At 39.5% G+C, this 26,612-nt stretch overlaps 1 protein-coding gene across 5 annotated transcripts in view; it reads left to right on the top strand.

The window, feature by feature from the left end:
- The first annotated feature begins 1,300 nt into the window (after positions 1-1,300).
- Positions 1,301-26,612, top strand: part of CACNA1D (calcium voltage-gated channel subunit alpha1 D) — a 172,461-nt gene continuing 147,149 nt past the window's right edge. For all 5 annotated transcript variants that reach the window (XM_083869460.1, XM_083869461.1, XM_083869458.1 and 2 more), the window contains exons 1-3: positions 1,301-1,353; positions 3,464-3,782; positions 6,190-6,295. In XM_083869460.1, the coding sequence (XP_083725586.1) occupies positions 1,317-1,353; positions 3,464-3,782; positions 6,190-6,295 (462 nt within the window). In that variant the 5' untranslated portion in view covers positions 1,301-1,316. The remainder of the gene's footprint in view (positions 1,354-3,463; positions 3,783-6,189; positions 6,296-26,612) is intronic.

Below are 26,612 nucleotides of genomic sequence, written 5' to 3'. Positions count from 1 at the left end.
GAATAGGAAAGTGGCAGAGGAAAAGTGTAGTAGAAATAGTTTAACGGAAAAGTTTTCTTAACGAAATACCACTTTTTGTCAAAGAAAAGGGTTCTCACCCACCGAGTTTGACTGCGGCTTGTTCAGAGGAAATAATGAAATACTCTTAAAAAAATACGGGGAAACGTTCATTGCAGAGAAAACAAACTGTAATTACGAAGCATCAGTTCTGTTTCAAATTGAAATTTATGTTTATAATCCTTACCGGACTTCATTAATCCCTTTTTGTAGTAATTGAAACATTGCCTTGCCGTAAGGGAAGGTGGCTGTGCCGAATTTTCTTCTTTGTGCTAACAGCTCACGGTCCCTCCAGCCGCGTGTTATCAGTACACGGCACTTCTAGGGTAGCTTCACCACCAATGAGACAAAACCTAAATGAATGTTTGAGGATTCTGCAGTGGAAGGTGACGCTAAAATGATATTTTCCCAGTCAATTAATTTATTTATTTGGATAACCTTTGAAGATCCCCGTGTTAGCTTGAAGTCAGAATGACGGCATTGCAACAGGTCAACGGAGAGCTCGGGGTTGGGATAACTCGGGAGTTTTCCTGGAGGTGAGGGCAGAGGGTGCGGGCAGGGATGGAGCGGCCAGAGCGCGGGGAGAGGGAGACGCTGGAGCCGCTGACGCCGAGCTCGGTGCCCCGGGCGTTGCCGCTGTCCCTGCCCTGGACAGGGGGCTGGGGAAGGACGGTGGCTCGGGCGGGACGAGGAGCGGCGGTGACGGGGTTAAGGTGGCGGCGGGCGCGGGTCTATTTGCGGCGTCGGAGCTCCGGGCGATGGGAGCGGCCCCGCGCCCCCGCCCGGCCGCAGCAGCAGGTGGCGGTGACGGCGGCGGCAGCAGCGAGGGAGTTAAAGCCCGCGGCGGCGGGAGGAGGGGGACTGCGAGCGAGCGGGCGGCGGCGGGAGGAGGGGGCCGAGGCGGAGCAGGCGGCGGCGGGAGGAGGGGGAGCGCGGAGCAGGCAGCAGCGCAGGAGGGGACCGAGGAGCGGCGGCGGCGGCAGCAGCCGGGTTGCTAGGGATGGAGAGATCCCGTGTCACCCGGATGTGAGTGTCATGTTGGCCCAAACTCTGAGGGATTTGGCAGCGGCGAAGCAGCAGCGGCAGCAGGAGGAGGAGGAGCAGCGGCAGCCCCTCGCACGTCTCTAGTCGCTACAATGGGGGTCGGGTAGCGGGTAGCGCAGGGGCAGCGCGCACCTGGCTCGGGGTGGGGTTGGGGGGCGTCTCTGCCCTTTCCTGTTTTTTCATTTTTCTCTCACACGCTGGAGAAAGTGAGAAAAATGCACCAGCAGCAGCAGCCCGAGCAGCACCCTGAAGGTAAGAGCCCGGGGCGCCCACCAAGGGCAGCGGCGTGCTGGGGCTGAGGGGAGGGAGGGGGCGGGGGAGGATTTAGGAGGGATTTGGGAGTTGGGGATTGGGGGGATTAGGGAAGGGGTCGAGGATGGGGTCGGTTTGGGATGGGAAAGGAACGAGCGGCTGTGTTCGAGGAGGGACCGGGAAGGGCAGGGGATGAGACGAAGGCGGGACAAGGTGCTGCCCTCGGCGTGTGACCAACGTGCGAGTGGATTTATGCGCGTCTGTCCCTTGTCCTGGGGCCATTAATACCAGCTGCGGGAGGACGCGGCTGGGGCTGCGTTTGCCACATCCGTTGTAACTGGGGCTGAAGCTGTCCGGAGCTGCGGCTCCCGGGGGCTGCCCCGCGCCGGGCGGCAGGGCGGCGGGGCCGAGGGCAGGGCGGCGGGGCCGAGGGCAGGGCGGCGGGGCCGAGGGCAGGGCGGCGGGCAGGATGCGCTCGGCCCGTGTCCGCCGGGGCGCACGGGGGCGAGACGCGGGGCGCCGCCGACGGGCTCCGGCGCTGCCACGGCCCCCGCTGTTGTTTATAAATGATCCCTCCCTCCTCAATCAGCAGCAAGTTAGTGTTGCCCCCGAGGAACGCAGCCAGCCGGGCTTTGTTTCCCTTTCAAGCATCCATTTAAAAAGACGATGGCTGTATAGATAGATGGGTAGGTGGGTGGTTTATTTGCGCCGAGCCACGTTTCATGGCATCCCGAAGGGCAGGCGGAAGGCGGGGGAGATGGCTGTGCCATTGCTTTTATATCTGGGGGAGAAAGGGAGGAAAAAAAAAAAGGGGGGGGGGGCGGGAGGGGAAGTAGGGATGCTTTGGGAAAATGTTGGAGGTAGATGTGCCACCTTTGTCCCCGCGGCGGCTCCATCCCCTGTGTCACCCAGCTGTTGATGCGCCGCCGCTGGCAAGCGCTCGCCGCGCCGGTGCCGCTCCCCGCGGCAGCTCCGTGGGGGCCCCGCCGGGACCCCCCCACTCCCCGCCGCCATCCCGGGGAGCCATCTTAGGGCTCCCGCGCCCCCGGAGCGGGGGCCGGCCCCGGCCGCGGGTGTTCGCGGCGCTCCCGTGCTCTGTGCCCCCCTGTGCCTGGGGCAGGAGGGCTGTGCTTTTCCTGCCTCTCCGCTGCTTCGCGGGGGGCGATTTTCCCTCCCCTGCCTGGGCAGATCCGTTTCGCAGTCATCTCTCTTGCCAGCCCGGATTCCCAGCACGCATATTGTGCCGTTCCTCCATTTTTCCCCCCACCCAGGCATCAAGTTTTGAATGGCACTCAGGAGCCTTTCCTTCCTACAGGTGCATGTAGGAGTAGACTGTTGCGCTAGTCAAAGAGCTCGCGAGGAAGGATCCTTGCGAGGAGGTGGTGTTTTGCCTCTTTGCTGTCATCTGCATAAAGAGCACTCGATTATTATTTGGAAGGCGCAGTTTATTTTTTAAATTCTCGTGGAAGAAGCAAAACCAAACACCATCCTTTTACAGTACCAAAGCTTATCCTTTTACAATGGATTCCTGGTGCGAAAGATAGCAGAGCTTTATGAACATGTTTATCGCAGACAGTGCTAGATCTTCGCTTGTGGGAGGCATCCACGCATTTTTCTTTGAGAATGCAAAACAGGGCAAGATTTAACTTGCTTACAGGACTTCCCCCTCTACCTTGCTGCTTATTCTTAATTGAACAACGTGTAAGAATTTTAAACAACTATTCTTTTGACCAAAATAAATTGAGAGAGTAGTAAATGCTAAGGTGCTACAGCAAACTTGATCTTAAGGGGTAGGTATGTTTTACTGAGTAAACATGAGGATAGGAAGGCTTCCATCCAGTTAGAAACAGACATTGTAAGGGAAAGAATCAATATGACAAGTGTTTGTGTCTCAATGCTTACATCAATCCTGAAGTTGTAAAGCTGATTCCTGAGCATATTTCCTACTGTTCAATTTCATATATCACAGCACAAGTGTATGTATATATATGTATTTGTATATGTAATGGAGACATCACACTGCCATGAGGTCTTAATGCCATTTTTTTGGATTAGATCCATTTTAATGTAAAACAGTTATAACCAAGTACTTTTTTCTTTTGTCCCACAGAGGTGAACTATGCAAGTAGCACCAGGATTCCTCTCCCTGGTGACGGACCAGCTATTCAGTCAAACAGTTCAGCACCATCCAAGCAAACTGTTCTATCTTGGCAAGCTGCAATCGATGCTGCTAGACAAGCAAAGGCTGCCCAAAACATGAGTACCACCACAGCCCAGCCTGTAGGATCTCTGTCCCAAAGAAAACGCCAGCAATATGCCAAGAGCAAAAAACAGGGTAATACGTCCAATAGTCGGCCACCCCGTGCCCTTTTCTGTTTATCCCTCAACAATCCAATACGAAGAGCCTGCATTAGTCTAGTAGAATGGAAGTATCCTTTGTTGCAGTTTGCTTTTTTAATGATTTTCTTACATTCTCAGATCGTATAAAGGGGGTTGTTTTACAGGATCTCTTAGAGCATCACAACTTAGATGTTACATCACTCGTACGTGTGCTAACTATCATTAATGTCGATGGGAGCTAATTTGGCTTCAGTTGCTATTAAGGCTGTCATATTGACACAGAACATCATTTACTGAAGTAGGTAGCTCCAAGTCAGAGGAGAGCTCATAGTTGTTCCTTTTTTCTGGGAGATGTTGGGAGAACATTTTCAAGCTAACATTATATTCCAGCAAATCTCTGCATTCCATTTTTTGCCTTTCCGAATAAGGAAGAATGGATGGGAATGTATTTAGCCATCCAATGTTAGGGAGATGGCCAAAGATGTCAAACCTGTATCTTCCATATTGCAATTTGGGGTATTGCCATTAGGGCAAATGAGTCAGATGTACAAATCTTTTTAAAAAGATTGTTTTTCCCAATACTAAAAGTAGGGAAGACTTTTACTTAAGCCAAGGACATGTTCTAAGTACACACAAGTGTCTGAAATATAATAATCTTCTGAGCTTGTACAACCTTTGTCTACCACCAAACATATTTGGAAGCATGTAAATCTAGATAGGAGATCAGAGATGCTGCCTTGTGTTCATGATGACCTGTGTGATGGGAAGGGTGACTTCCTTTAGTTCTCTGGTTATGATGTGGAAATATGTGCATTTCTCTGACAGAACAGATACCGTGTTGGTTTGGTGTATTATTTAATTACCAAGAAAAGGTTTGAAACAGAAAATAGTTTTGCTGAGGTACAAGGAAAAAAATGTTAGCCTATTAGCCATGGCAACATCCCTGTAATGGGAAACAGCTGTTCAAGACAGTAGATTACTGAAGTAAAACTCAATTTGTTACTATAAACAGAGCAGCCAACCTGGCACTAAGAGCTGTTACTTATTTATAGGGTTGGGGTTTCTCAGTTCTTTGTACGAAATTCAATTGCAAATTAAAGATAGTGAAATGGCTTCTTTTTTCATTTAACCTGGTAGAAGTCCAACTAATTTCAGTAAATTGGCCTCTCCTTGGCTAAGGTCAGGTAAATGAAATTACTATGGATCTGGAGTGGAATAACTCAGCGAGAATTTGTCCCAGCAGCACCACATCATAAAACAAGGTTGTTAGTCTTGTGATGGTATCAATTGCTCTCTCCAATCTGGAAAATGCAGTTGTAACTTTATTTTGTACGCAGTGTAGCAGCTGTTGATGTTGATCTGCTTTGTAGACATAAATGTGGCCCTCAAGGTGACAAACTTTTTATAGCCCAGCAATCAAAACTTAACAGATCTTATAGGACATATGGGCTTTGCAGGACTTTTTCTGTTTTTTTCCCAGGGAACTTTTTAAACTGGCAAAAATATGCTTTTGAATACATTTAGTACTCTTACCCGGTATTTTATGGGACTCCTATGGAAACATATCAAGAAGTTGTGCATCAAATACAGGAAAGGTTGCCAAAAATTGTAGCTGAGGTCTGAAGTACTTTTTTTCCAAACTTCCACAGATAGGTTTGTCTCAGTTTCTGGTCACTGAGAGTAATAAAATACCACGTGAGAAAGGAAAATCAGTGACAAACTGAAGGATGAACTTAATGTGTGTGAATTTTAAAACATTTTTTTCTGGAAGACAGAAGGTATCTCCAGGTTACCATTGCTGTTGTCCGGCTCTAGTATAGAAAGCACTGCTGCAGTCCGTGCTGTTGTCAGTGTAGAAGTCTGTAGCCTCTCTTTGTGTGGCTGCCAAGAATAGAAAATACTCTATTTTCTACTCAACTCACCTAAACTTTCATCTGTCCTGGCCAAAGCCAGGATTCAAGAATACAACTGTCAGACATGGAGTGGCTCAGAATTTTTCTGTGTCAATTGTACAGCTTTCTAGATCTCCTGTAGAAGAATAGTTGTGGTTTTCTGGGAATCTTTCTCATATCCTGCTATGAACTTTATTTCCAATGATTTTCCTCCTTTGGACAAATGTGTATTAATGAGACCTACATATGAGAACAGAACAGCTCCATGATTATTCCTTGCCCATTATGGTGACCTGCATGTGGATTTAAGAGTGGATAATTATATTCATCTTTGGAATTTAATATAAAGTGCTCTGTGACAGCATGAGTAATAGTTTTCATTCTTTTCAAAAGGAAGAGGATGTTGAAGGATCATTATGATGGAAAATAATATGGTATATATATAGTGCTATAACTAAAGGTGATGGAGTATTTGTCAGAGTTATCAGTCAAAAGATTGCCTTAATGCAAAGACTTGTTTTACCATTGTTGATGCTGAAAGGAGAACTAGATTTAAATTTTGTAGATACTCATAAGTCATGAGTTCCTTAACAAGATTTTCCAGACCATTTGACATATTTATACTACTGTCTATTTTTGCCAATTGTGTGGCCTTAGCTGTTTACATCCCATTCCCAGAAGATGATTCTAATTCAACTAATCATAATTTGGTAAGTACTCTGGAATTTTTATTTTATGTTTGTTTGCTATGCTTTTAACATGATTAACTAGTATTTGAGACTGCACTTAATATAGGTAATTTTAGTGAAAGAAATTGGTATATAGTGATCTACAAAATGTATATGGAATTGCTTTGTGGGTTTTTCCCCCCAGTATTAAGTGTTACTTTGTCATGTGTTCAAAATGAGGTTTTCTATAAGTAAAAATCTTTGGAGAGAAATTTGCATTAATATTATGCTGTGTGTGTCCATATATTTGTGTGGCATAAAAAATTCAATTTGTGTTTCTATTGCTTATATTGATTACATACATTCGCAAGCTGTTATTGTTTCTGACACTTGTTTCAGACTTGAAGGTTTGCTACCTTTCCTGGTGTACTCGTCTACTCTGCAGTTCTTAATGGTGTTATTTGGCTGTTTATTTTAGTGGGTATTTTAATTTTTAATGAGATGATGGTGGGAAATTTTGTGTTAATGCATTTTAAAGTGATTGGAACATCAATGTGAATTTTCAAAGCGGTCACTGCTGGTATAAATGATCTTTCAAAAAAGGGATGGTGTTGCAGTAAGTTGTGTGTAGAGATGTATTTCTTTGGTTGAAAATAGTATACTATGGTTGTGCTTGGAAAGATAAAATGGAAACAATTTTTTTTAATTCTCTAAAACTTACAAAGGCTATCACTCAAGGGCAATATTGAATTACATTGTAATGATTTTGTTGTTTATATTAAACTCCATCTTGAAATAGTGGAGTTGAGTGGTCTTGTGCACTCATAATCTGCATGTGACCCTTTGGATGGGAAAGGAAGTTCATGAAAAAGAAGTAGGTAATTTTGGATTCATTTACCTGGAAAATTAGGGTTGATTGAGGTCTTTTATTTTAAGAACATATTTGCATAATTTGTGGTGTGTATATTTTTATTTTTCTAAAAGTAATATTTTGTGCAGAAGATCCATTTTAAAATTACTTTTTAAATTGCAGTTAAGTAAATATGGACAATAAAAATTGCTGATGAAAGGCAGAATAATTCAGGTCAATGTAAAGAAAGAGTTATGCAGCTGTGTATCCAGCCAACCAACAGATTTTCTTTTTTTCTGCTGAGAAATTCAGGGCACAAATCTCCATAGCTTTCAATCCACCCTGAGATCTGCTAATAACTAATTTCAGAAAGCATTACATGAAAAGGGTAAAGTAGTTACTTGTGTCAGAGGCTAATAATTTTGAAAAATGTTTCTAGAATTAGTTTTTTTAGGTTATTGTCTGGTGTTTCTGACCCAATTTCAATTCTACAATATGCTAGTATTTAGAAAGACAATGGACATTTTTATTCCTGGTGATTTTTCTCTTTTTATCTAATGTGGCCACATTAGTCTAAGAAATAACAATTTGTGGAGTTTTTTTTCCCTTTTTTTTTTTTTTCTTTTAGTAAGAGATTCTTAATCCTTATCTATTTTAAGTAGAAGGGTTCTTGATCTCCTCCAATTATATATATATAAAGTTTACTTGGCCATTTAAATTATCACAAATTCTCATTTAAATTTGAATCCTGTTTATCCTGAAGTTGATTCATTCTACTAAGTTTGCTCAAAGAACAGAATTTATACTGGCAATGTACTTTGAGCTGCTGGGACAGATTTAAACTCAATAAGGGAGCATACAGACACATCCTGTGTGTTCAATCTGATAAAATAAATAGTTCTGGAATGAGGAGCACTGGCTTTTCCTATGACTGAGGTTCTCCATCATGAATTATGTTAACCAGTGGTCTGGGTTTAGGTCTCCCCTCTGGTATTTCACTGACCATTTTCCTTGGTTAGTGTGGATTCAGGTGCACTGTGAGGGAATATAGTAAAAGAGCTGAGTTAGAAATCTTCAGGCTTGCTTGGGAACCTGCTGGATCCTGTGTTTCCTGCTGCTTGAGGTGCTTGTGTTGGAGAGAGGACTGTCTTAGAGTGGGAGTAGGGATTATTCTGTTAATAATGTTCAGATCTTTTGTCTGGGTTGTTAACAGACCAAATTTTAATAATCATTGAACCTAATAGGTTTGGCAGGGTTTTTTGGCTCCCTACATGCAGACATGCATGGCATGGATGCCTGACCTGATCTCTGAACTCTGGTCTTGCTAGGAGACTGCTCCACTCTGGCTTTAATTCAAGTTCAGCTTCATAAATTATAGTTTGCATATGAATATTATATCAAGCTTGGTTATCTCAATGTTGTTACATTGAATTGGATAGATGAATTGCTTTCCATCAGCTAGCTGAACTGGCTCATTTTTAAAAAATTTGTAAACAGGAAAATGAAGTATTTATACATATGGGGTTTTTCTCTGAATACAAAATAGACATAATTTGTAATCAGCCTCAGAACAAGGAAGCAATGGTATGAGAACAAAAACCAGTGGAACAGTGGTAAATGGGAACTATGAATGTAAACTTTTCCATTTTTGGTTGGGCTCATGAGAAGGTACATATGTGAGCATTTGAGCAGTCCAAGTGTCCATCCTTTATTACTTGGAAAGTTTGCAGTAGCAACCTCAGTGCAGGGATGTATGTGCATATGCACAGACTGCAATACAGAGTGATGTGCTTAAGCCTGAATTCTACTTCATTAATAATTAGTCCCCAGTCGTTGCATGTACTGACACAAGTGGGCCCTGTTCTTCTCCAGGTAGATGGGGAAACTATTATTGAACTGAGAAGTTTTCTGTTACAGCAGAGCAGGGGCAATATACTTCAGGATGAAATCCTGATTCATATTTTAAGGTAGCTTCTTTCATCTGCCTTCAGAAGTCTCAGGTGATCTGAACTTTGCATGCTTGATTGAGCTCTTCTTTTAGGAAATGTTTCTTGTCTGAGCTAGATAAGAAGTCTCTAGCAGAAAGAGCTTCCTGTATATATAGATCTTATTTCTGTTTCTGTATTTTCCCTTTTTTCCCTCATCTGTGGTATGTTATTTCCCTTCATGTCTTTTGTCTTTAAATTCCCACTCACTTCTTGTTATCTTTTGCCTCTATCCTGTGGCTTCCCTCTGTGTTTTCTCTTCTGTTTGTCCTCTTGTGCAGCATGCTTTTCTCTATCTCCTTCTCCCACTTCAGTTTGTCTTCCTGGTGTCATCCTGCTGTCCCATGTTCTGTTCTGTGCTTTGCCTCCTGCTGCCTTTCCTATTGCCCTGACTTGCACTGGGCTTCTTTCTTTATCTTGTGGTGGCAGACCAGCACAGTACAAGGATTGGATTTTGGCTGTAGTCAAGGCGTTGTTGGCTATTCTTTTTCTTTCCTTTTTAAAAGTAAATATGAACAATAAGAAGACATACATTCATCCAGTGTTGCTGAAAATGACACCCCTGAAGTCTGAGTTCAATCTTTGGTTGCACTGCATCTCTTGTGATTAGACCCTCAAGGTTTGTGTGGTGACACTGTTCTGCTTGAGATTGACAGCAGAGTCAGGGGGTAGGAGACCCAGCTGTATAAATTACACCAAACTGGCCAAGTCCCATGAGTAAAGAGTTTGCCTCTAGTGCACAAATGGCCCCTAATGTTCAGTAAAATCTCTGTGCCCCTGATAACAGGATTCTTCAGCCTTGCCTGAGTACCACTGTGTATGGGGAACTCTGAGTGATGCTCTGTGCTAAAGGCTGTCCGCAGCCTGTGCTTGCAGAGCAGTGCAGGTGCTGATGGGCCTGGATGCCTCTTCTTTATCCCAGGGCTGGGTCATAGTGGGGGACACTGCTACATAAAGGTAATGTTTGTGTCCTACTTTCAGGCAAAGATTTCCTCTGTAAGTAGCTTTACGTGGCTCTTTGAGTCCCTTCAGCAGGAGGAAAGCCAGTGTTGTGCCTTCGATGTAGGGCACAGCAGGAGAGTGCTCTGAGAGGAACCGGTTGAACTCTTGACTTAGAGGTGTCAGGCTTCCTGTCCTTATCTCATTAGCAACTCGATGACTCATTCAGTTCTGAGGCCACATGACTAATTAATCCATCCATTGAAAAGGTTGTTGGTTTTTACCTTGCACCCAGCTGTCCTCTATAGAGAGATTAGCTGAAAATATTGGAGAATTCTATAAATTTTAATCTCATTTAGTAAATAATTCTAAAGATATTTGTTTAATTGCTAAGTGTTCAGTGCTGTGTCTTAGAAGGAGTTCTGTGTTTATCTACTGTCTTTGCTGTGTTTACTTTTTCAACTCAAGGGTCTTTAAGGCCTGGCTCTCTTTCCACTCACTTAGAAAATATTCCAATCTAAATAACTTTTTGATACTGTGTTTCTGATATTTTTCTATCTTTGGATTCTTAGCTAATGTGCTCTCCTAATGTCTCTGTTAGCTGGCATAAAATCACCCAAGTAAACTTTTCAGGAAAGATGCAAGATAATTTGGACTCTACTGGAAATACTTCACTTTGCTTGTGAAAACATGGTGGAGACCTTATAATGACTTGTGTATACTTGGCCAAGCTACCCATACTAAAGATACCAGATTAATTTGTTGTAAGAGAAAATATCATTAAGTTTAATTGAAGAAGATTCAAAAATATAGGATTTTAACTGATACTCCATAGGAATTTTACATTGTGTGTTGATTCAAGGCAGTGAAATGTATTTGCGTGTCTGTGTATGAATAGGAGGGGCCTGTGAGAAAGTTATCTCAATTTAAAAAAAAAGATCCCCCACACATTAAAATGAGAGCACTTGGGTCAGTTTTTTTGTCTATGTGCAAATGCTCTGAGGGATAGTTTTGATAATTTTTTTTTTGCTGTTTTTCATGTATATTGATACTCTGACATGTATTTTCTTGTTCAAAAACCCATGAAAGAACTACAAGAACAACATGCCTTATCTTTCTGAAAATTAGTAATAAAGTTGTTTGATGGTTATTAGGTGAGATAGAATGCATCAGTAAGTAACCTTTGAACATTAGCAAGAATTTCTTAATAGATGACATTTCTGCAATGGGATTATTAAAAAAATACTGTAATTTAGTGCTCATCCCTATCTTCCTATTTTGTTTAATATTACTGTCAGCCCAAAACTTCAGTAACATGCAATAGCTAATTATTATGGATTACTTTGATTTTTTTAATGCAGATTTTGAATTTTTTTCTTTTGTGTTGTAATGCACACCTTTGCAAAACAGAGATGAAAATTCTGGATTAGCGTTTTACTCCCACTTTATCCTGCAGTAAGTTCCTGGGTTTATACTGTCTGTGCTGCACTACCCCAGTAATATGATACAGCTCTTGAATTTTTCTGGTGAATGCAATTGCATGTGTCAAGTCCATCTCTACCTGTGAATGAAACAGAAATTTTATTTCACTCTCTGGTTTAGGAAGAGGGACATTGCCAAAGGAAAGATATGACCAGGATGACTGGCAATTTCCAGCTGGTAGAAAGGTTGTTTGGGCTTGTAGGGGTTTGGGAACAGTCAAGTCCTTATTCCTCTTTAGTTTGTGTCCCCGTACAACTTAATCCATGCTGAAGTAGCTGGATCCTAAAATGTCTGTTTGGAGTATAAGGGTATGTGAAGATCTGAAGTTTGTGTTAGATTTCAGCTAATGACACTATAAAAGTTTGGTGTGGTGTTTTTTTTTTTTTTTGTTTTGTTTTTTTTTTTTTTTGTTTTTTTTTTTTTTGTTTTTTTTTTTTTTTTTTTTTTTTTTTTTGTTTTTTTTTTTTTTTTTTTTAATGCAAGAGAGCTTCTCAGTTCTCCAGACCAGAAGGCCTTACAAAAAGATGTACTTAATCATTCGCATTTGAAGGGAAATGTTTTTTCCATGTTCAAAGTTGCAAGCCTGTTCCTGTGGGGAATTCCTACTAAGGGCTTGTCTCTCCTTAAAGAGATTTGCTGGTAGTGCACTACTGGCAAATTGCCTGGGGAGAGAGAGAGCATACACCAGAAAGAGTTCTTTTTCTATTATAGCCTAAAGACAGTCTCTCAAACAGAATAGTTCTGCACTGGTAGAGAAGACCAGTAAAGGTTTTTTTTGGGTTTCTTTATGCTGTGGAGAGCAGTGATTCCCCATTCTGTTTTCCCCTTACTCCCTGCTTGATGAAGATATGACTGTGAAATATTTAAGTATAGATGGTTGTAATAAAAGTAAATCTGTTCATTTAAAAACATGGAACAATATTAGTTACTGTATCAGTTGGGTGGTCAGTGGGGAAAGTATTTAGATTTGGTATTAAAATAGCTGTAATTGAAATATAAATTGAGCATTTAAGGTGAGTAGGGTAAGTTTGGACTTTATATGCAAACTTTTGGAATAGAGTAAAAGTAGATAATTAAATACTCTGAAAAAACCCATGAAAAATCCTGGTGATAAAACTAGTTTATTGACTTTATGTAAAGCATGTGAATTACTTGTTTACTCAAATATTGAGTATGTAAATCTAACAAAATACTAGTTATGTTTTTATTCCTTAACAATAGCTGCTATGCTAAAGGAAACACTGAAAGTTGTTTCTGAAAGTTTTACTCAAAAAATGAACACTACAGTATTGAGAAGCTTTCCATGTTGCTATGTATCAATGCCATGCCAAACACAGATTGCCATAAATATTACTTGGATTTTTTTCTCTAAACCCTGTTTTAAAACTCTGTGTTGTGCCAAGTATTTATTTTCTTTTAAAAAGATGTTCACATCAGATGTATATTAGGCTTTGACAACTGTGTTTGTTTTTACCGTGGTTTGTGTGTGAGTACTGTGTCTTGAAATGCCACAGAGTTGGCATCCATGGTTTTTGAAAGTGCTGGTCAAGTCTGTCTTGCTTAATTTGAGCAGAACAGGAATAGTTCTTTCTTTTAGAAAGCTGGTCCCTGAGTACTTCAAAAGATTCATGTAGCTGTTAAATCAACTGAAATACAGTTTCTAATCTGGTGAACTTTAATGATAAACTGTTTTTGGTCATTGTTAATTGAATGTGTGATTTGGTTTACCATTCATTTTGCAAGAACTCAGATTTGTTTATCCTTCTGTCATGCACCAAAACCTTTCTTTTGCAGGGCCATCTGGAAGAATAGGGCCACGAAGAAAGGTTAAATGAATATATAGTGGGAGAATATTAATTAGGTTGGAAGTGATTTTTTTTGTCACTATGTAATAATTTATGATAATATTTTCATTTACTGAATTGCAAATCAAATATCACTGTATTTCCCACTGCCTGCTTCAGAAAAGATTGAGACTGAGCGTTGTTTCTGATTGTATAAAATTCACTTGGTAAAACTAATTAGCTGCTTCCAATTGTTTTATGATGTTTTTAATGGTATTTTTATGAAGAAAAGGGCTTTTAGAGTTCCATTGTTTTTTGAAGAATGCCTTGATTGAGCAGTGTGGTATTTCTCAGAAATGTAGGTGCTTGATTTCAGCCTTTGAAACAAACTTTATTTAAAGATTTGAAATGTATGCTCATAATTTGGTGATTTTCAATGAAGTCAGCACAGCTGACCATGATACATAATTTGACTTTTCAATGTTTTTAGGGATTGATTAAACTTTGAAATGATAGGCAGATTGATTTGCGTGCATTTGTTTAGTTATGAATCAAGATGTTTTTTCACCCTTCTTTAATATTAAAAGTAAATTTTTGGTTTAGATGCATGGCTAGAAGTTTGGGCAGTGCCTAAGTCTGTTGTTATGATTTTTTTTTTTCACACTGATCATTTTTCAAGGGGGTAGAGAGCTGTTTGCCAGTTTGCAATCATGTAGAATTCTACCTTTCGGTGATGTTGGTAAGGATTTGAATCTTGCTATTTGTTAGTGTGGTAAATCATATAATACAAGCCATGGTCTGTGTTGGCTGGTAAAGGTGAAGGGATCACAGTAGACAAAGAACCTGCAGAAGCTCAGAATTTAGTCTTCAAATTTATTTTTGTTGCAAAATTTCCAGTAACTAAGATACATCAATATTATTTTGAGGGAAATAGTTCAGCTGAAAGATTCATTTGCCCAGTTGTTTTAGTTGTCCTTTTCTCATGTGGTACAAACCAGGTGGTATGTTGAATTTAATCACACCTGACAGCTCATGTATGTTGTGCTGAGCTACCAGGCAGCATTTCAGTAAAATGTTGTGGGAGATCCAGTGGCACAAAGGAGCCCACAGAGCTGCTTACATTTGTTCAGCACAAAGGAAATGTCTTTGCACTGTAAGAATATGAGCATGAGAAGTGTTTGTAAATAAGGTTCATTAGTTTGATAATTATACTTTTCTGGGTTGCTGAGAGTGGCTGCAGAGTGCAGCAGCCTCCAGCAAGACAGCATCTTCTGCAGCTCAGCTAATCAGACAAATGCAGTCCTTCCAAGGAACTGAGTAGCAAATACCCCAGAGCTGTATTATGTTTATCAGACACTTTGTTAGTGCAGTTTTCACTCTGTTGGATTTATTATGATGCCATTACTTTTTTTTAATGTATTCATCCAGAATCTTTTAAAACACATACCAATGATTTGTGGCATAAATGTTGTTCATCATGAAATGATATTTAAGTGATTATATGCTTATCTTCATCACAAGAATATTTAGTAGTTCTAAGTTCAAGTAATTTATCTCATAATGTATTTCTTGCTATAAAAAAGAAAAGAAATAAAGCAACCTACAAAATTATGTATCTCTTGTATGGTTATTAAAATAAGGTCTCAAAATCTCTTGGCATGGCTGACTTCAGAAAAACTAAATGAATAAGTCATAAAAAGGACCAATGTTTAACTGAACTGTACCTCCAAGTCTCATGTTATTAAATGATGCTTCCTATTTTGAAAGCTAGAAATGAATAGTTCCAGGTACAAAGTCTGTGACTGGCTCTGTTGGGGTTCTCAGCTGCTCTAATTCTCAAGGCACAGTGCAGACCAGAAAGCTTTTCTCCATTCTGCTACCAAGTTGAATGATACTTAAAATGTTTTACATTTTTTAAATTAAGTATAATTGAATAATCTCATTAAAGTGAAAGTCAGTAAAACATGTTTCTGGCCAAGGCCATGTTGTTTTGCAGGCCTGTGCTGCAGTTGTGTGTTTGTGTGGTCACGGGGCTGTTGGTGTCAGCCCACTTTAAGCTGGGCACGTGTGCCCTCTGCATTCCTAATGCCATAAGCAGACCTTACCCTGAACTCGGAAACTTGCTGGAGGCTTTGCAATCTTAACACCCACAGTTAATGCAGATTGAGCCCAGGTAGACTGAGCATGCACAGATCTGGCCTGTCAGCATGGGTTAGACTTGTGACTTTTATGAAGGACTTTGTCTCCTGTAGTAAAGACTATTGACTGCTTCCCACATGTCTGTTTTCCCTTAGTACGGCATGGCTGAGAGTGTATATCAGTGTGGATGAAAAATGCATGGGCTGCTGATTTAGCTTCAGCTCCTGAGAGCGTCTGATTTCAACCAAATAAAGCAGAAACAAACATTTCCAACTTATCTTTACATAATTTTTGAAAATGGAGAAGGAAATTTTGTTCCCTCTTTCCCTCACATGCAGGCCACTTGTCATCCCAAAACTCAAACAATGGCAGACTGAAGGGATCAGGCTGTGTTAATTTTCATGCTTACAGAACTGGTTGTTTCCTTTAAAAGGAGCACTGAACTATGTGAGCTAAGAAAGTCCAATAGTTTGGTGCCATAAGGGAAAAGAACATAGAGAACATAGGTAAGATTTTAGCCAAGAACTTCAGGGATGAGCTTTGAATGTTTCAGTTTGCCCTGAACTTCTTGGTATTCTTGGACATGATATTTATCTTTTTAGAATTTTAGTTTCCTGCCTATAAAATAGCTTTCTGCTTTAAAAGGCTGTTGAAAGGAAAAGTAAGTTTGAGGCTGTGAAGGATCCAGATATGGTAAGTAGGATTTGTACAGACAGTGGAATGATATCTAGGGATTTCTCTTAAAACAGTTATATTGTCTCTGTCTGGAGATGATTTGGCTGACGTTCTGATGAATGCGTTCTGGAGAATTTTGTTTTTAGAGGCTATATTTTAAATTTGAGGATGTAGAGTGTTTTGGCAGTAAATTTTGGCGAAGAAAAAGTGATTGGTAGTGGCAATATGGAAACAGAAGGAACAGCCACTGTTCCCATAGTGATACAGCAAAAGCAGTGACATTTAGATAAACAGCAGTAGGACAGGAAATTTGGGGGAGTTAATGTTAGATGTCTCAGAAGATACAGTAAGCTTCCATACAGTGTTTCATGTGTATCTGGAAATGCTAATGTTAAGCCTCTATTTGTTATATTGGTGGCAAAAGCACCCCCAATATCTATTTGGGAAGTTTAGTGATTCCTTGAACAAGTGATCTGTCAGTCAAACCAAGGCAAGCCACACCCCATTCATCAGAAAATGCACATGGCAAAAGAAAGGGTGGTATTTTGAGTGTTCACAAATAATGGGAACTGTCCAACTGGTGGGAATGGTACCAGTGAAGATGTTTTTGAATTACAAGATTCTGTCTTCAGAAATGGTAGTTTAAATTCTGCATTTCATCACTTACCAGTAAAAAGATAGAATCACAATCTTGGCTTAGGTTGGAAGGGACCTTAAAGACTGTTTAATCCCAATGGCCCTTGCAGCCGATCAGTTTGCTTAGAGCCCCATCCCACTTGTCCTTAAACACTTGCAGGGATGAAGAATAAATATTAATGTTGTATTCTATGGTGTATGACTTTGTAAAATACTACTGAAACCATGAAATACTTCACTATTGTATTTCACAACCATGAAATACTGAAATGGCACTGAATTTACTTTGACAGAAGTACAAAACTTCTAATGTTCTTAGTTAAAAAAATTACTTCTAGTAAAGAGCAAAGTTTACATGTAGATAATTCAGTCTTTGGATGTGGGATCTTCGGAGTTCAGGTGGTGGTTTTTTTTTTTTTTTTTTTTTTTTTTTTTTTTTTTTTTTCTTTTTTTTTTCCTGTAATATGGATATTTGTCATGTGAAGAGGATTTATTCTCTAGAAGAGAGAGTATGAAATATTTCAACCAGCTGTGTAAACAGTATTTTTGCAGAATATGGAAGAAAAAGTGTAAACCCACAGAAATCTTACTTAAATCTTCAAACTAATAAAATGCAAGTGAATGTGTCCATTTTGTCTCATAAAACACAGAAGTATTTTGTATCAGACTCTTGTTTCCCATATGAAATTTTGAAGAGTTTGTGTTTGAGATATATGGCCTATGCTATTATTAGCCAGTAATCTCAGAGTAAGTCCCTGGCAAGTGTGAAGGACAAATTAAGGTGCCAGAGGTCCAGGTACTCAGGCTGTTTTCCACTGAGTTGTTTATTCATTTCCTTCTTCCACTTTTTCTCATTTTTCACAGGAAGAAAGCTGGTAGAGGAGGCCTTAAGTTGATGTTTTCACATAATAATGTACTTTTTAACCTTGATAAATAGTGGGAAGCTTATCTGTTCTTCTAAGAACTAGATCTTGAGTGATATGAACTGAAAGGTAACCTCATCAGCTATCAATGAACTTAAAGGATTTGGGTGTCTCTTCTCAGTCATTGTGTGCACACTTATAGTCTGTGTAATTACAGAGTAGAATGCTGATGCCTGCTCCTCACTAAGCTATTAGAGAGGTCACTAATAATAGAGATACTTTGGTTTCTTGGGCAAGGGCAGATATATGGGCTCGCATTTGAAGGAGGCATTTCCTCAGCTGGCAGGGATCATTCAGAGTGCCAGAAACTCCAGGACAGGGTCAGAGCAGGGGGCCATGGAACAAGGGTTATTCCTGTGCTGCAAAATTTGGAACCCCCTTGCAGTGCGTGAAGAGAGGGAAATCTTACGGTGTAACAGCACATCCTGTCCTTTCTCCCTAAAACTTTGGAGGAGTAACCAAGAGTAATAAAGCCTGTGAGTTTCAAGTCCGTGGTTTACTGTTCACAGAGACAGTTCAGGATGTTCCCTATCAAACTCTGATCATGTATTTTAGAAAAGAGTTGCAAAACTGCAAATACTGCCTTGTTCTTACTTGCTGTGACTTCAGTCATTAGTAGGGCATATTAAAGTCCTACTGGAATGAAAGAAAATCCTTGAATTCTCAGATTTGAATGTACAAGTCTACAAATTTATGTTTGTGGTGGAATATTTATTTCTCTGAAAATTAAAAAGGGGTAATTAGAGGCCTTTATATTGATGTAGAAAGGGAAGTTAAAAGGGCTTATTATCATTCTATCTAGAAGACAAAACTGAATTTTTTAATCCTAAAATTGTGTGTCCTTACGCAAAGATTTAAATTTATTTCTCTTGTATTGACTTGATTAGAAATGACTAGGTGGTGCTCTGAGACAACCCCTATTGCAGGGTGAATCATCTTAATGCCACTTTTTCATGGCTGCTCATATTTTAAGTGAATGCATTTTACTTGCAGATAAGAAGTGATAACCACGAGCACTAAAAATATAATGGCTTAGTTAATGAGTGATAAACTGCAGTGGTCTTATGATCACATGAAAATACTTGACTCCCATGGAGCAGAGAAGTTTTCAGCTTTCAGGTTGTAATTAATTAGATGTTAAGATTGTTATAACTTTGAGTAGGATGTAGAGTCTCAAGGGATTGTAGATTTTTTTTAAAGCCAAGCCTAGAGTGTAGATAACATACATAGAACCTGCCTTTCTAAGTACCTTGCTTTGTAATTTAACTGCTGTACCTGCCTTCAAATCAGAAACAGCTTATCTGACTTAATATGCTGCCATATGTAGTATTACCTCCATTATGGATACTTTTTCTTGCATCTAGTGAACTCTTTTCTAAGGCAAAAGGCTGAAGACAAAAAGCTGTGGTTCCCAGAAACTGATTGAAGAATTCACTCATCTTTGGAAGCCCATATATAAGTACGTTACAGCCAATTTGTCAAAAAATCAGAGGCAAATATCAGAGCGGATTAATTTTTTTATAAATGTCATGACTTCATTGTGGAATTTACTCTGTCAGTAGCTGTTAGGTTCCTAAACACTTATGAGAATTGATTCCCTCATTTGTAAGTTAGCCATGTGTTGTGTGTATCTTCACTCTACCAAAATAGTTGGATTCTGGCACATTTTATTCTAAAGCTTTTCCCAATACAGTTTTTCTTCTCATACCAGAAGATTTTTTATAAGCAGTGATATTTTGATGGCGAAAATAATAACACTTTGAAAGACATTAAAATTGGTGAATGGTTTCCCACAACTTCAGTAATAGTTGGATGCTGCTCTATTTTCCACTGACACAGGTGATGATTACTTGATAATTTGGTGCTATATCTATACAAGCAGGCTCTGCATGAGTTAAGAAAAACAGCACGTATTTTAGCTTAGAGTTGCTAGCTGTGGTTTTGTATAAGCTGTAACAAGCAGTAAAATGTGTGCTCTGTGGTTTGCAGTGACCTTCGTTGTTGGATAAATTGTAGAAAAAAATAAAAATCAAAGGCATGCTTAGGAATTCTTTGTTTGGAGGGCTAAATCTGGCCTGTATTCTGCTGGCCTAGTTGTGCATCGTGATTGGAGACCTTTTCAGCTTGGGCAGACACAGACCTTCAAAAGGGACAAGCAAAGCACTCAGGTTTTTTTTCTATTTTACAATACTCTGTGTGTGTGTATATATATGCCTATAATAGAGCAAAGTGTTCATTCTGAGCTGTAGATTTCTACTCGACATATACGGGTTTTATGTAAATTTGAAAAGCGTTCGCACCTCTGAAAATATCTAGAAGGTTATTTTTATCAATAACTTAACCACTGTAATTATTTGGAAGCTAAATGTCAAGAATTAAATGTGTCCCAAAATTAACTTGGACATGCTGGAAGCAACTTTTGTATCAAGATTTTTCTTTAGTGTAGGAACAGCAAATTATGGCAGCTGTACTGATCCTGTAGGATTAATCCCTCAATCCTGGCTCTAATACTGGCCAGTAGAGGATGTCTAGGGAGCAAAATAAATGCCCAGTACTGGATCCAGTAATCCTCAGCTCAAGAAGTTTGAGCCAGAGGTAAGGCCTTTGTGTTCAGTGATTTTAGATGAGACAGTTCACATCACACTTAATAATTCACACCATACTTTATTTAAATGTTTTGAGAGAATGTAATCTGGTCATTGTGCTTAGTTGTTATAATTTTGATTCTAAAGATCATTCAGCAGAGACAAATATTCTAACATCTTGCCTATAAAAAAAACCTTCTAATCTGGAGGAGTCTCCAACTCACCTGCAATGTTTTTTGTTACTTTTCCCATTTCTCCTTTAACAAGCTGTTTTATCCTTTTATATCACTGTGGTAGATATTTTTCTTTTCTGTCAGGAAGTAAAACTTTAAGAATGCAGTGATTGCTGCAAAGGTATCATTCAGAAATAATGTTTTGAATCAGAGCACATCATGACACAATGACTTTTTGATTCCTTGGAAAGATGATCTGAGGTGCTGTCATGTACACTGTGTCACACTGGATTATTACATCAGATTGAGTCTGACCCAGTATTTGCTAAGTAGTGATTTGGGTTACCAGAATGTTGTTGGGCTTTTTTCCTGCCTGTGAAGCATTTCTAGTCTCATTTAGTGTGTACTGGAAGATACAGGGACAGATACAATTCTTGATGGAATATTTTCTGTTAGCAGGTGCCTTTTAAAAACTGTATTCCAATAGTGTTTTGTCTGTGTGTTGTAATGCTTATTTTGGCAAATAAACTTTGAAGTCTAAAGCAGTCAAAGTTTTCTTTGTCAGATGTTAAACAGAAGCCAACACAAATTTGATCCCTATATAAATCTCATTTTCCCTCCTCAGCTATGCCTCCAATTTAAGAATTACTTTTTGGATACTGCAACTAGCCCCCAGCATTTCATATTCTGTGCTGCTGAGATTCTGAATTGTGGTGGTATTTCTCATGTAATGGAAGGGTTGGTAAGAAAGGTGAATTTTGAGAAAGTGTAGCAGCTGTGATAATAATACATCTGCTTTTGTGCCACAAGTAAACAGAATATCCATGTGGAACTTACAGCATCATTTAAGGCCGTGTCAGCTGTACATTTCAGGTGTTACACTGCCACCAGTTTTTCATTTTGTTTCAAACATTTTGTTGTAGCACTTCTGAGTCATTTCTTTGGTAGAAGTTAAAGCCAGCAGGTCTTGGACAGATTCTAGTAATGACTTTAGGTAAATCAGCTTCTCTCAAGATATTTAAATATAATTTCTGTACATTATTGGCAATGGTAACACATTACATGTTGCCTACACATAATGCTAGCTCTGGACACTGTTGCTAAGTATACTGTTGCATCCAGTATTTCTCTTTAAAGTGTATCACAGTGTTATAAATATCTTTCTAGTTTAGGTGTTGGTAAATAGAAACATATTCTGTATCATGCCACCATAAACTTATTCACGTTCTCTGGTGGTTTTTTGTGAAGAATGCAGCCAGTATTGATGAAGTAAACTATAGAATATCCACTTTTCTCAAATCAAAATGTGTGGTGGATGCAATTATCTCTTGCTTTATTTTCTTGTCCCAGGATTTTATTCTAAATTTGTATCTTAATTGACTGATTTATAGTGTTCTTGAAAACAAATTTTTATTACCAGATTACTGAGTTGACATGTATATACAAAAAAAATCAATAACATTCTTAGTGCTGAAAGATGGTGACAGAAGCTGCTGGCTCCAGCTGAAGTACGAGGAAAACACGGTTGGATTGAAATTGGTCAACAATAGGCAGCAGTAACATAATCAACTGTTACACTGTCTTCATTACCTGATGAATGGTGAATTAGTCAATCAAGTAAGCAGGGAAGTGTCTAGGAGAAAATAAGACATTGTACTTAAATAGCAGAAAACCAGTTCAATTGAAATTACATAGTACCAAAATGTGTTTGCTTGTTTTGTTTGGAAACCCCTCCTTGCTCTTCATTTCCTAAAGATAAAGATCTTTGTAGAAGTCGTGAAGGTAGGAAAGGGACAGTATTTCCACCCTCATTCATGAAGCTGTTTTTTCCCCAGTCCTGTAAGAGACGATGGTGACAACAATAGCATCACACTTCTGTTTTCCAGTGGGATTGACTAAAGTTTCTTTATGAGGTGCACATTGATGGAATCTTTATAATTATTCATCAGAAGAGGTTTGGGAACACATTCACATGTTTTTCATTATTATGATGCTACATTTGCTAGTAGGAGCACTTCAGTAAGGAGGAATGGAAATTCTTCTGGGGAGCCACCTTCATTCTCAGGGCCTTCTTTTGGCCTTTGGGCCAAGTGTTGTCTGTCTGCAGTGTTGCATTGATTTTAATAAACATCCAGCCAAGAGATGAAAAGAGGCATTGTCCTCTAAGTGAATGCAGGTGATTCCACTCAAACTCTTCTCCTGGCTTGCCCACCAGTTATGTTAGCCTTCAGGTCTCCTGGATGCTATGAAAGTTTGGAATGCATATTTGTTTCTTCAGAGATTTCTTTCTTATGTGGAACTTTTCAGTTAACTGATTGAGAAAGGCAGCTGCAATAAAGCTGTTACCCTTGCTGGATAACAAGCAAGGGATACAGTCATCTGAGAGCATGCCTCTGTAAAATTGTTACCTTCAAAGTCTTCCAAACTCTATGAGCTAAAACTGGGGGATTTTCTTTTTGGCAGTTTGTGCGCACCTCCGTGCATTCTTTCCCTTGCCTTGATTGTTTAATATAACTCAAATTTTAAGTGGGAGATTATTCTACTCTCTTGAAAAGGAGCTCTCTTTAGCTGCTGCTGCTGAAGTATGTAGTAATCAGTACAGTAAAGATGAAGCTATGTTACAGGAATTTCTTTTTCCATTAGATGCTTTTGGATCACTGATAAGAACTTCTACGAGTTCCCAAAGGAGGCTCTGTCTCCAAGTGGTGCAGATTCCTAAGTAAGGAGCCATCCCATGAGCAGCTACATTGCTTGTCTAAGATCAGCAGGCTTAGTCAGGAATATCTGTCACAGATTCTATAAGCCGAGCTTTGTGGCTTTTTCTGTAAATTTACTTGTTTCTAAATGCACATGTCTTAGGAGGTTGGACAGGAGTCAGGGAGCTCACTGGGTCTGTTTGCTGTGCCCAGGCCGTGACAGTGCAGGACTTTGGCAAAATAATATTGGCATGGCACAGTTTAAAAGGAAGTTTCTGTGCAGGGTGCCTACACATTTCAGTTCCTCCCTTGGGAGTCTCTCTGGGAAAGCTCCCAAAATGAGCCCCCCATGGGGCAGGTTGGGAGCAGCTGGTCATGGTTTTCCTGTTCTACCTAGGTCACAAGCTGATAGTGTGGTGTTCTCCTTCAGCATCATCTCATGTCTTCCTCTTGTGGGGATAAGAAGTTTGGGCTCAACTGTTAAATGGGGTCTAAGGGAACTCTAGACACTTGTTGCATTTGTGCTGGCAGTGATGATGGTGCTTGCTGAGATATAAACATTTTACAAACAGCCATCAATAATCTTTACAGCTGGTTGGAATGGTAGTGATGCGATCTCCTTTTCACCAGAAATGGTGAAACTGTGGCAGGCAAGTTGGAACCAGATGGTCTTAAAGGCCCTTTCCAACCCAAACCATTCTATGATTCTGTGGAGGAAAATGAGGAAATACATTCTGGAAGCCATCCACCATTTTTCAGTCATATAAATTGGTGTGTTTGATAGTACTTTTATATTTCTATTCTGTGTTTTTATGTTTTCTGTCAGCCTCCAAAATGCAGGTTAGTGCAACTTTTGAAGTTGATACCATAATTTTTGTATAGTACAACTTGCTTGCTTTTTTTGAAGTAGAAAGTTATTCTGTGCTGAAGGCTGATGTCTGTAATAGTTTGTGTACTTCTGAGAAGAGCCTTTTTATTTAGCTCATCAGTCAGCTGTACCTCTCTTTTTTTATCTTCAGATGGAGACAACAACTGGGAGAGGCATGCTCTGGGTTGCTTTCATTCCTGATAAATACTTCAAAAATCATTAAAGAGAGGGCTCTTTCATGCTGAGGAAAAGCCCTGCTTTGTTGCCTGTCCTTCCATAAAAGTGTAGAAGATTCAGTGTGTCTCATTAGCATTAGTTATCTGTTGTGAGTCTGCTGACTACCTCTGGGGGAATAAGGCAGCAGTTTTTAGTGTTATTCTCAGCTACCATAATGTCATTTTATCCCTCGTTTTGCACAGTGAGCTTGGACTCAAACTCTGTGCACAAATCCAGTTTTGTCTGGGGTGTAGAAAGGGAAGGAAATAGCCAAGTCCTTAGTGGATACTTTGCATGGAATTAATATTAAGGTCATATGCCCTAAACCCCTTGGTGAATATAGAATTAATTTATCTGAATTGTAGTCTCAAAGCTTTTTTCTTTGGACCAGAGCACTTTCAAATTTTTTGTTTGGGTCAGAACTTTGGCCCATACAAAGATTTTCTGGATAGCTTTTACAGAAATGTCAGGTTTCTATAGTCAGATGTCTGTTTTGTGGTGTCAAAATCCATTAAAGACCAGGTTATGCAAAGTCAATATACTCGTATGTGTTCCGTGATTCCTTCTTTGGGTCTTTTTTCTAAAATTAGATTCTTAATACCACCTTTAATCAACACTTGTGTCACAGAGCTTGCTCGCTACTTCAGTTGCTTTATGGAACATTCTTAGGCAAAAATTTGCTGTGATATAATAATTTATTTTTCATATTTTAAACAATGAATGCATACAGCAAATTAGGGCAATAATATGTTTAATTCCACACGAGGTTTAGTAATTTGCTCAGGGGAGCTCATGGCTGGCAGTTCATAAAGCAAGTGCTTTTATGTTGTAGCCTATTCTAAAATTATTTGAGGATTTAAAATGTCACTAGTAAATGCATATTTGAAATATTAATTTCTGTCTTAGTGGTACTCTTCAATTTGCAGGCTGATTTCAGTTATCCAGTGTGATAAGGATGTGGTTCATCACCTTTCGACAGCTGAAGTGTCAGTGACTGCAAGTTTTCACTGCGTTTCAGTACCTGACCCTGCAGTTAGGGTGAGGGGGGATAGAAAGACACTGAAATGTGGATGATTGATTGACAGTGGAGACAGTACACAGGAGTAGTGTTGTATCATTTTATCTGTCTTTTATTAAGAATGTTCCCAGACTCAAAGTGTAGGAGCTTTCTGATTATAGTGTTGAGTTTGCTATTGGACTTTTAGGATTTCAGGATCATGTGATTGTTGATTTCAAGTGCTGAGCTGTGCCATGTAAGGTGGACTTGTGTGCATGGGAATTAGGGGTCCTAGTCTTTGTTTTACTCACTGGTATTTCTTAACTATTGTTTGACATTTGATTTCTTCCTGATTGATGATATTTATATAAATTATGGTACTCCTCTCCTAGAATTTGAAACTAGTAATGGTCGCTTGGTTGAAAAAGCAGTTGACTTTTTGTTAATGCAATAACAACATAAGAATGGGAGCCCTTTTGTGTCTTTGGAGAGTGACACTTCTGGCAAAGTGGAGGTTGGGACACTAAGCAGGGGAACTCTACTGCCTGTACAGCCAGGGAATCTGATGTGCAGAGTCTCAAGGACATTAAAAATGATTAAAAATTAACCACATTAGGTCTCCTTGCAGAACAGAAGACAGAGCCTATAAACGGGTGATAAGGAATTTAGGGGTGATAGAGTTGAGGCTGACACAGTTATTTGTGAATGAATTCAGAGCAAACTGAATGTATCGCTTCCGCAACCTAACGTTCTTACTAAAGCCAAATTTGTGCCTGGATACTTGGTGAGAATTGTGTTTAATATTCTTGGGTTTGAAAGTCAAGTATTTAATAAACTTCGATATTTTGCTTAGTTCCTGGGCAATGTCCCAGTTCATGATGCTGTTGAAATGAAAATGTTTTTAATGAGTAGTGTTGAAAGGCACAGCAGAGATCTCAGTATTGATGGTATTTAAGTATTAATCAGGAACATGGCATGTAGTAGGAAGTAACTATGTTCTTATATAAACTTTGTTGCTTTGATATGACAAGAGGGTTGTTTCATTTGAAGTTAAGACCGGGATTGATTCCCTTTGTAATCATATAAACCAGGAATTTCTTCATGAGATGTCTATATACTAAAATATTTTCCTCTTGTCTGAACTAAGTCTTTGTTGGTGTTGGCTTTATTAACCATTGTAATTCAATTTAAAAGGCCCAGATGTGACAGCATAGATTTGGGTTATTTTGTATAAATATAACATTTGTGCTATTAAGGACTTACGGTGACAGTGAAGTGACTCTTCTGACTTCACTGGTTGATATGAAGTTACTTTAACAGCAAGGAAGGGAGGTTATCCTTCAGGAGAGTAAATGGATATTATACCAATAAAGTTTCCATACATGGATGATTCAGGAATGCAATCTGAAGA

This window comes from Zosterops lateralis (genome assembly GCF_965231275.1).
Source record: "Zosterops lateralis genome assembly, chromosome: 11".
Lineage (NCBI taxonomy): Eukaryota > Metazoa > Chordata > Aves > Passeriformes > Zosteropidae > Zosterops > Zosterops lateralis.
This window is presented reverse-complemented; position numbering and strand designations above follow the sequence as displayed.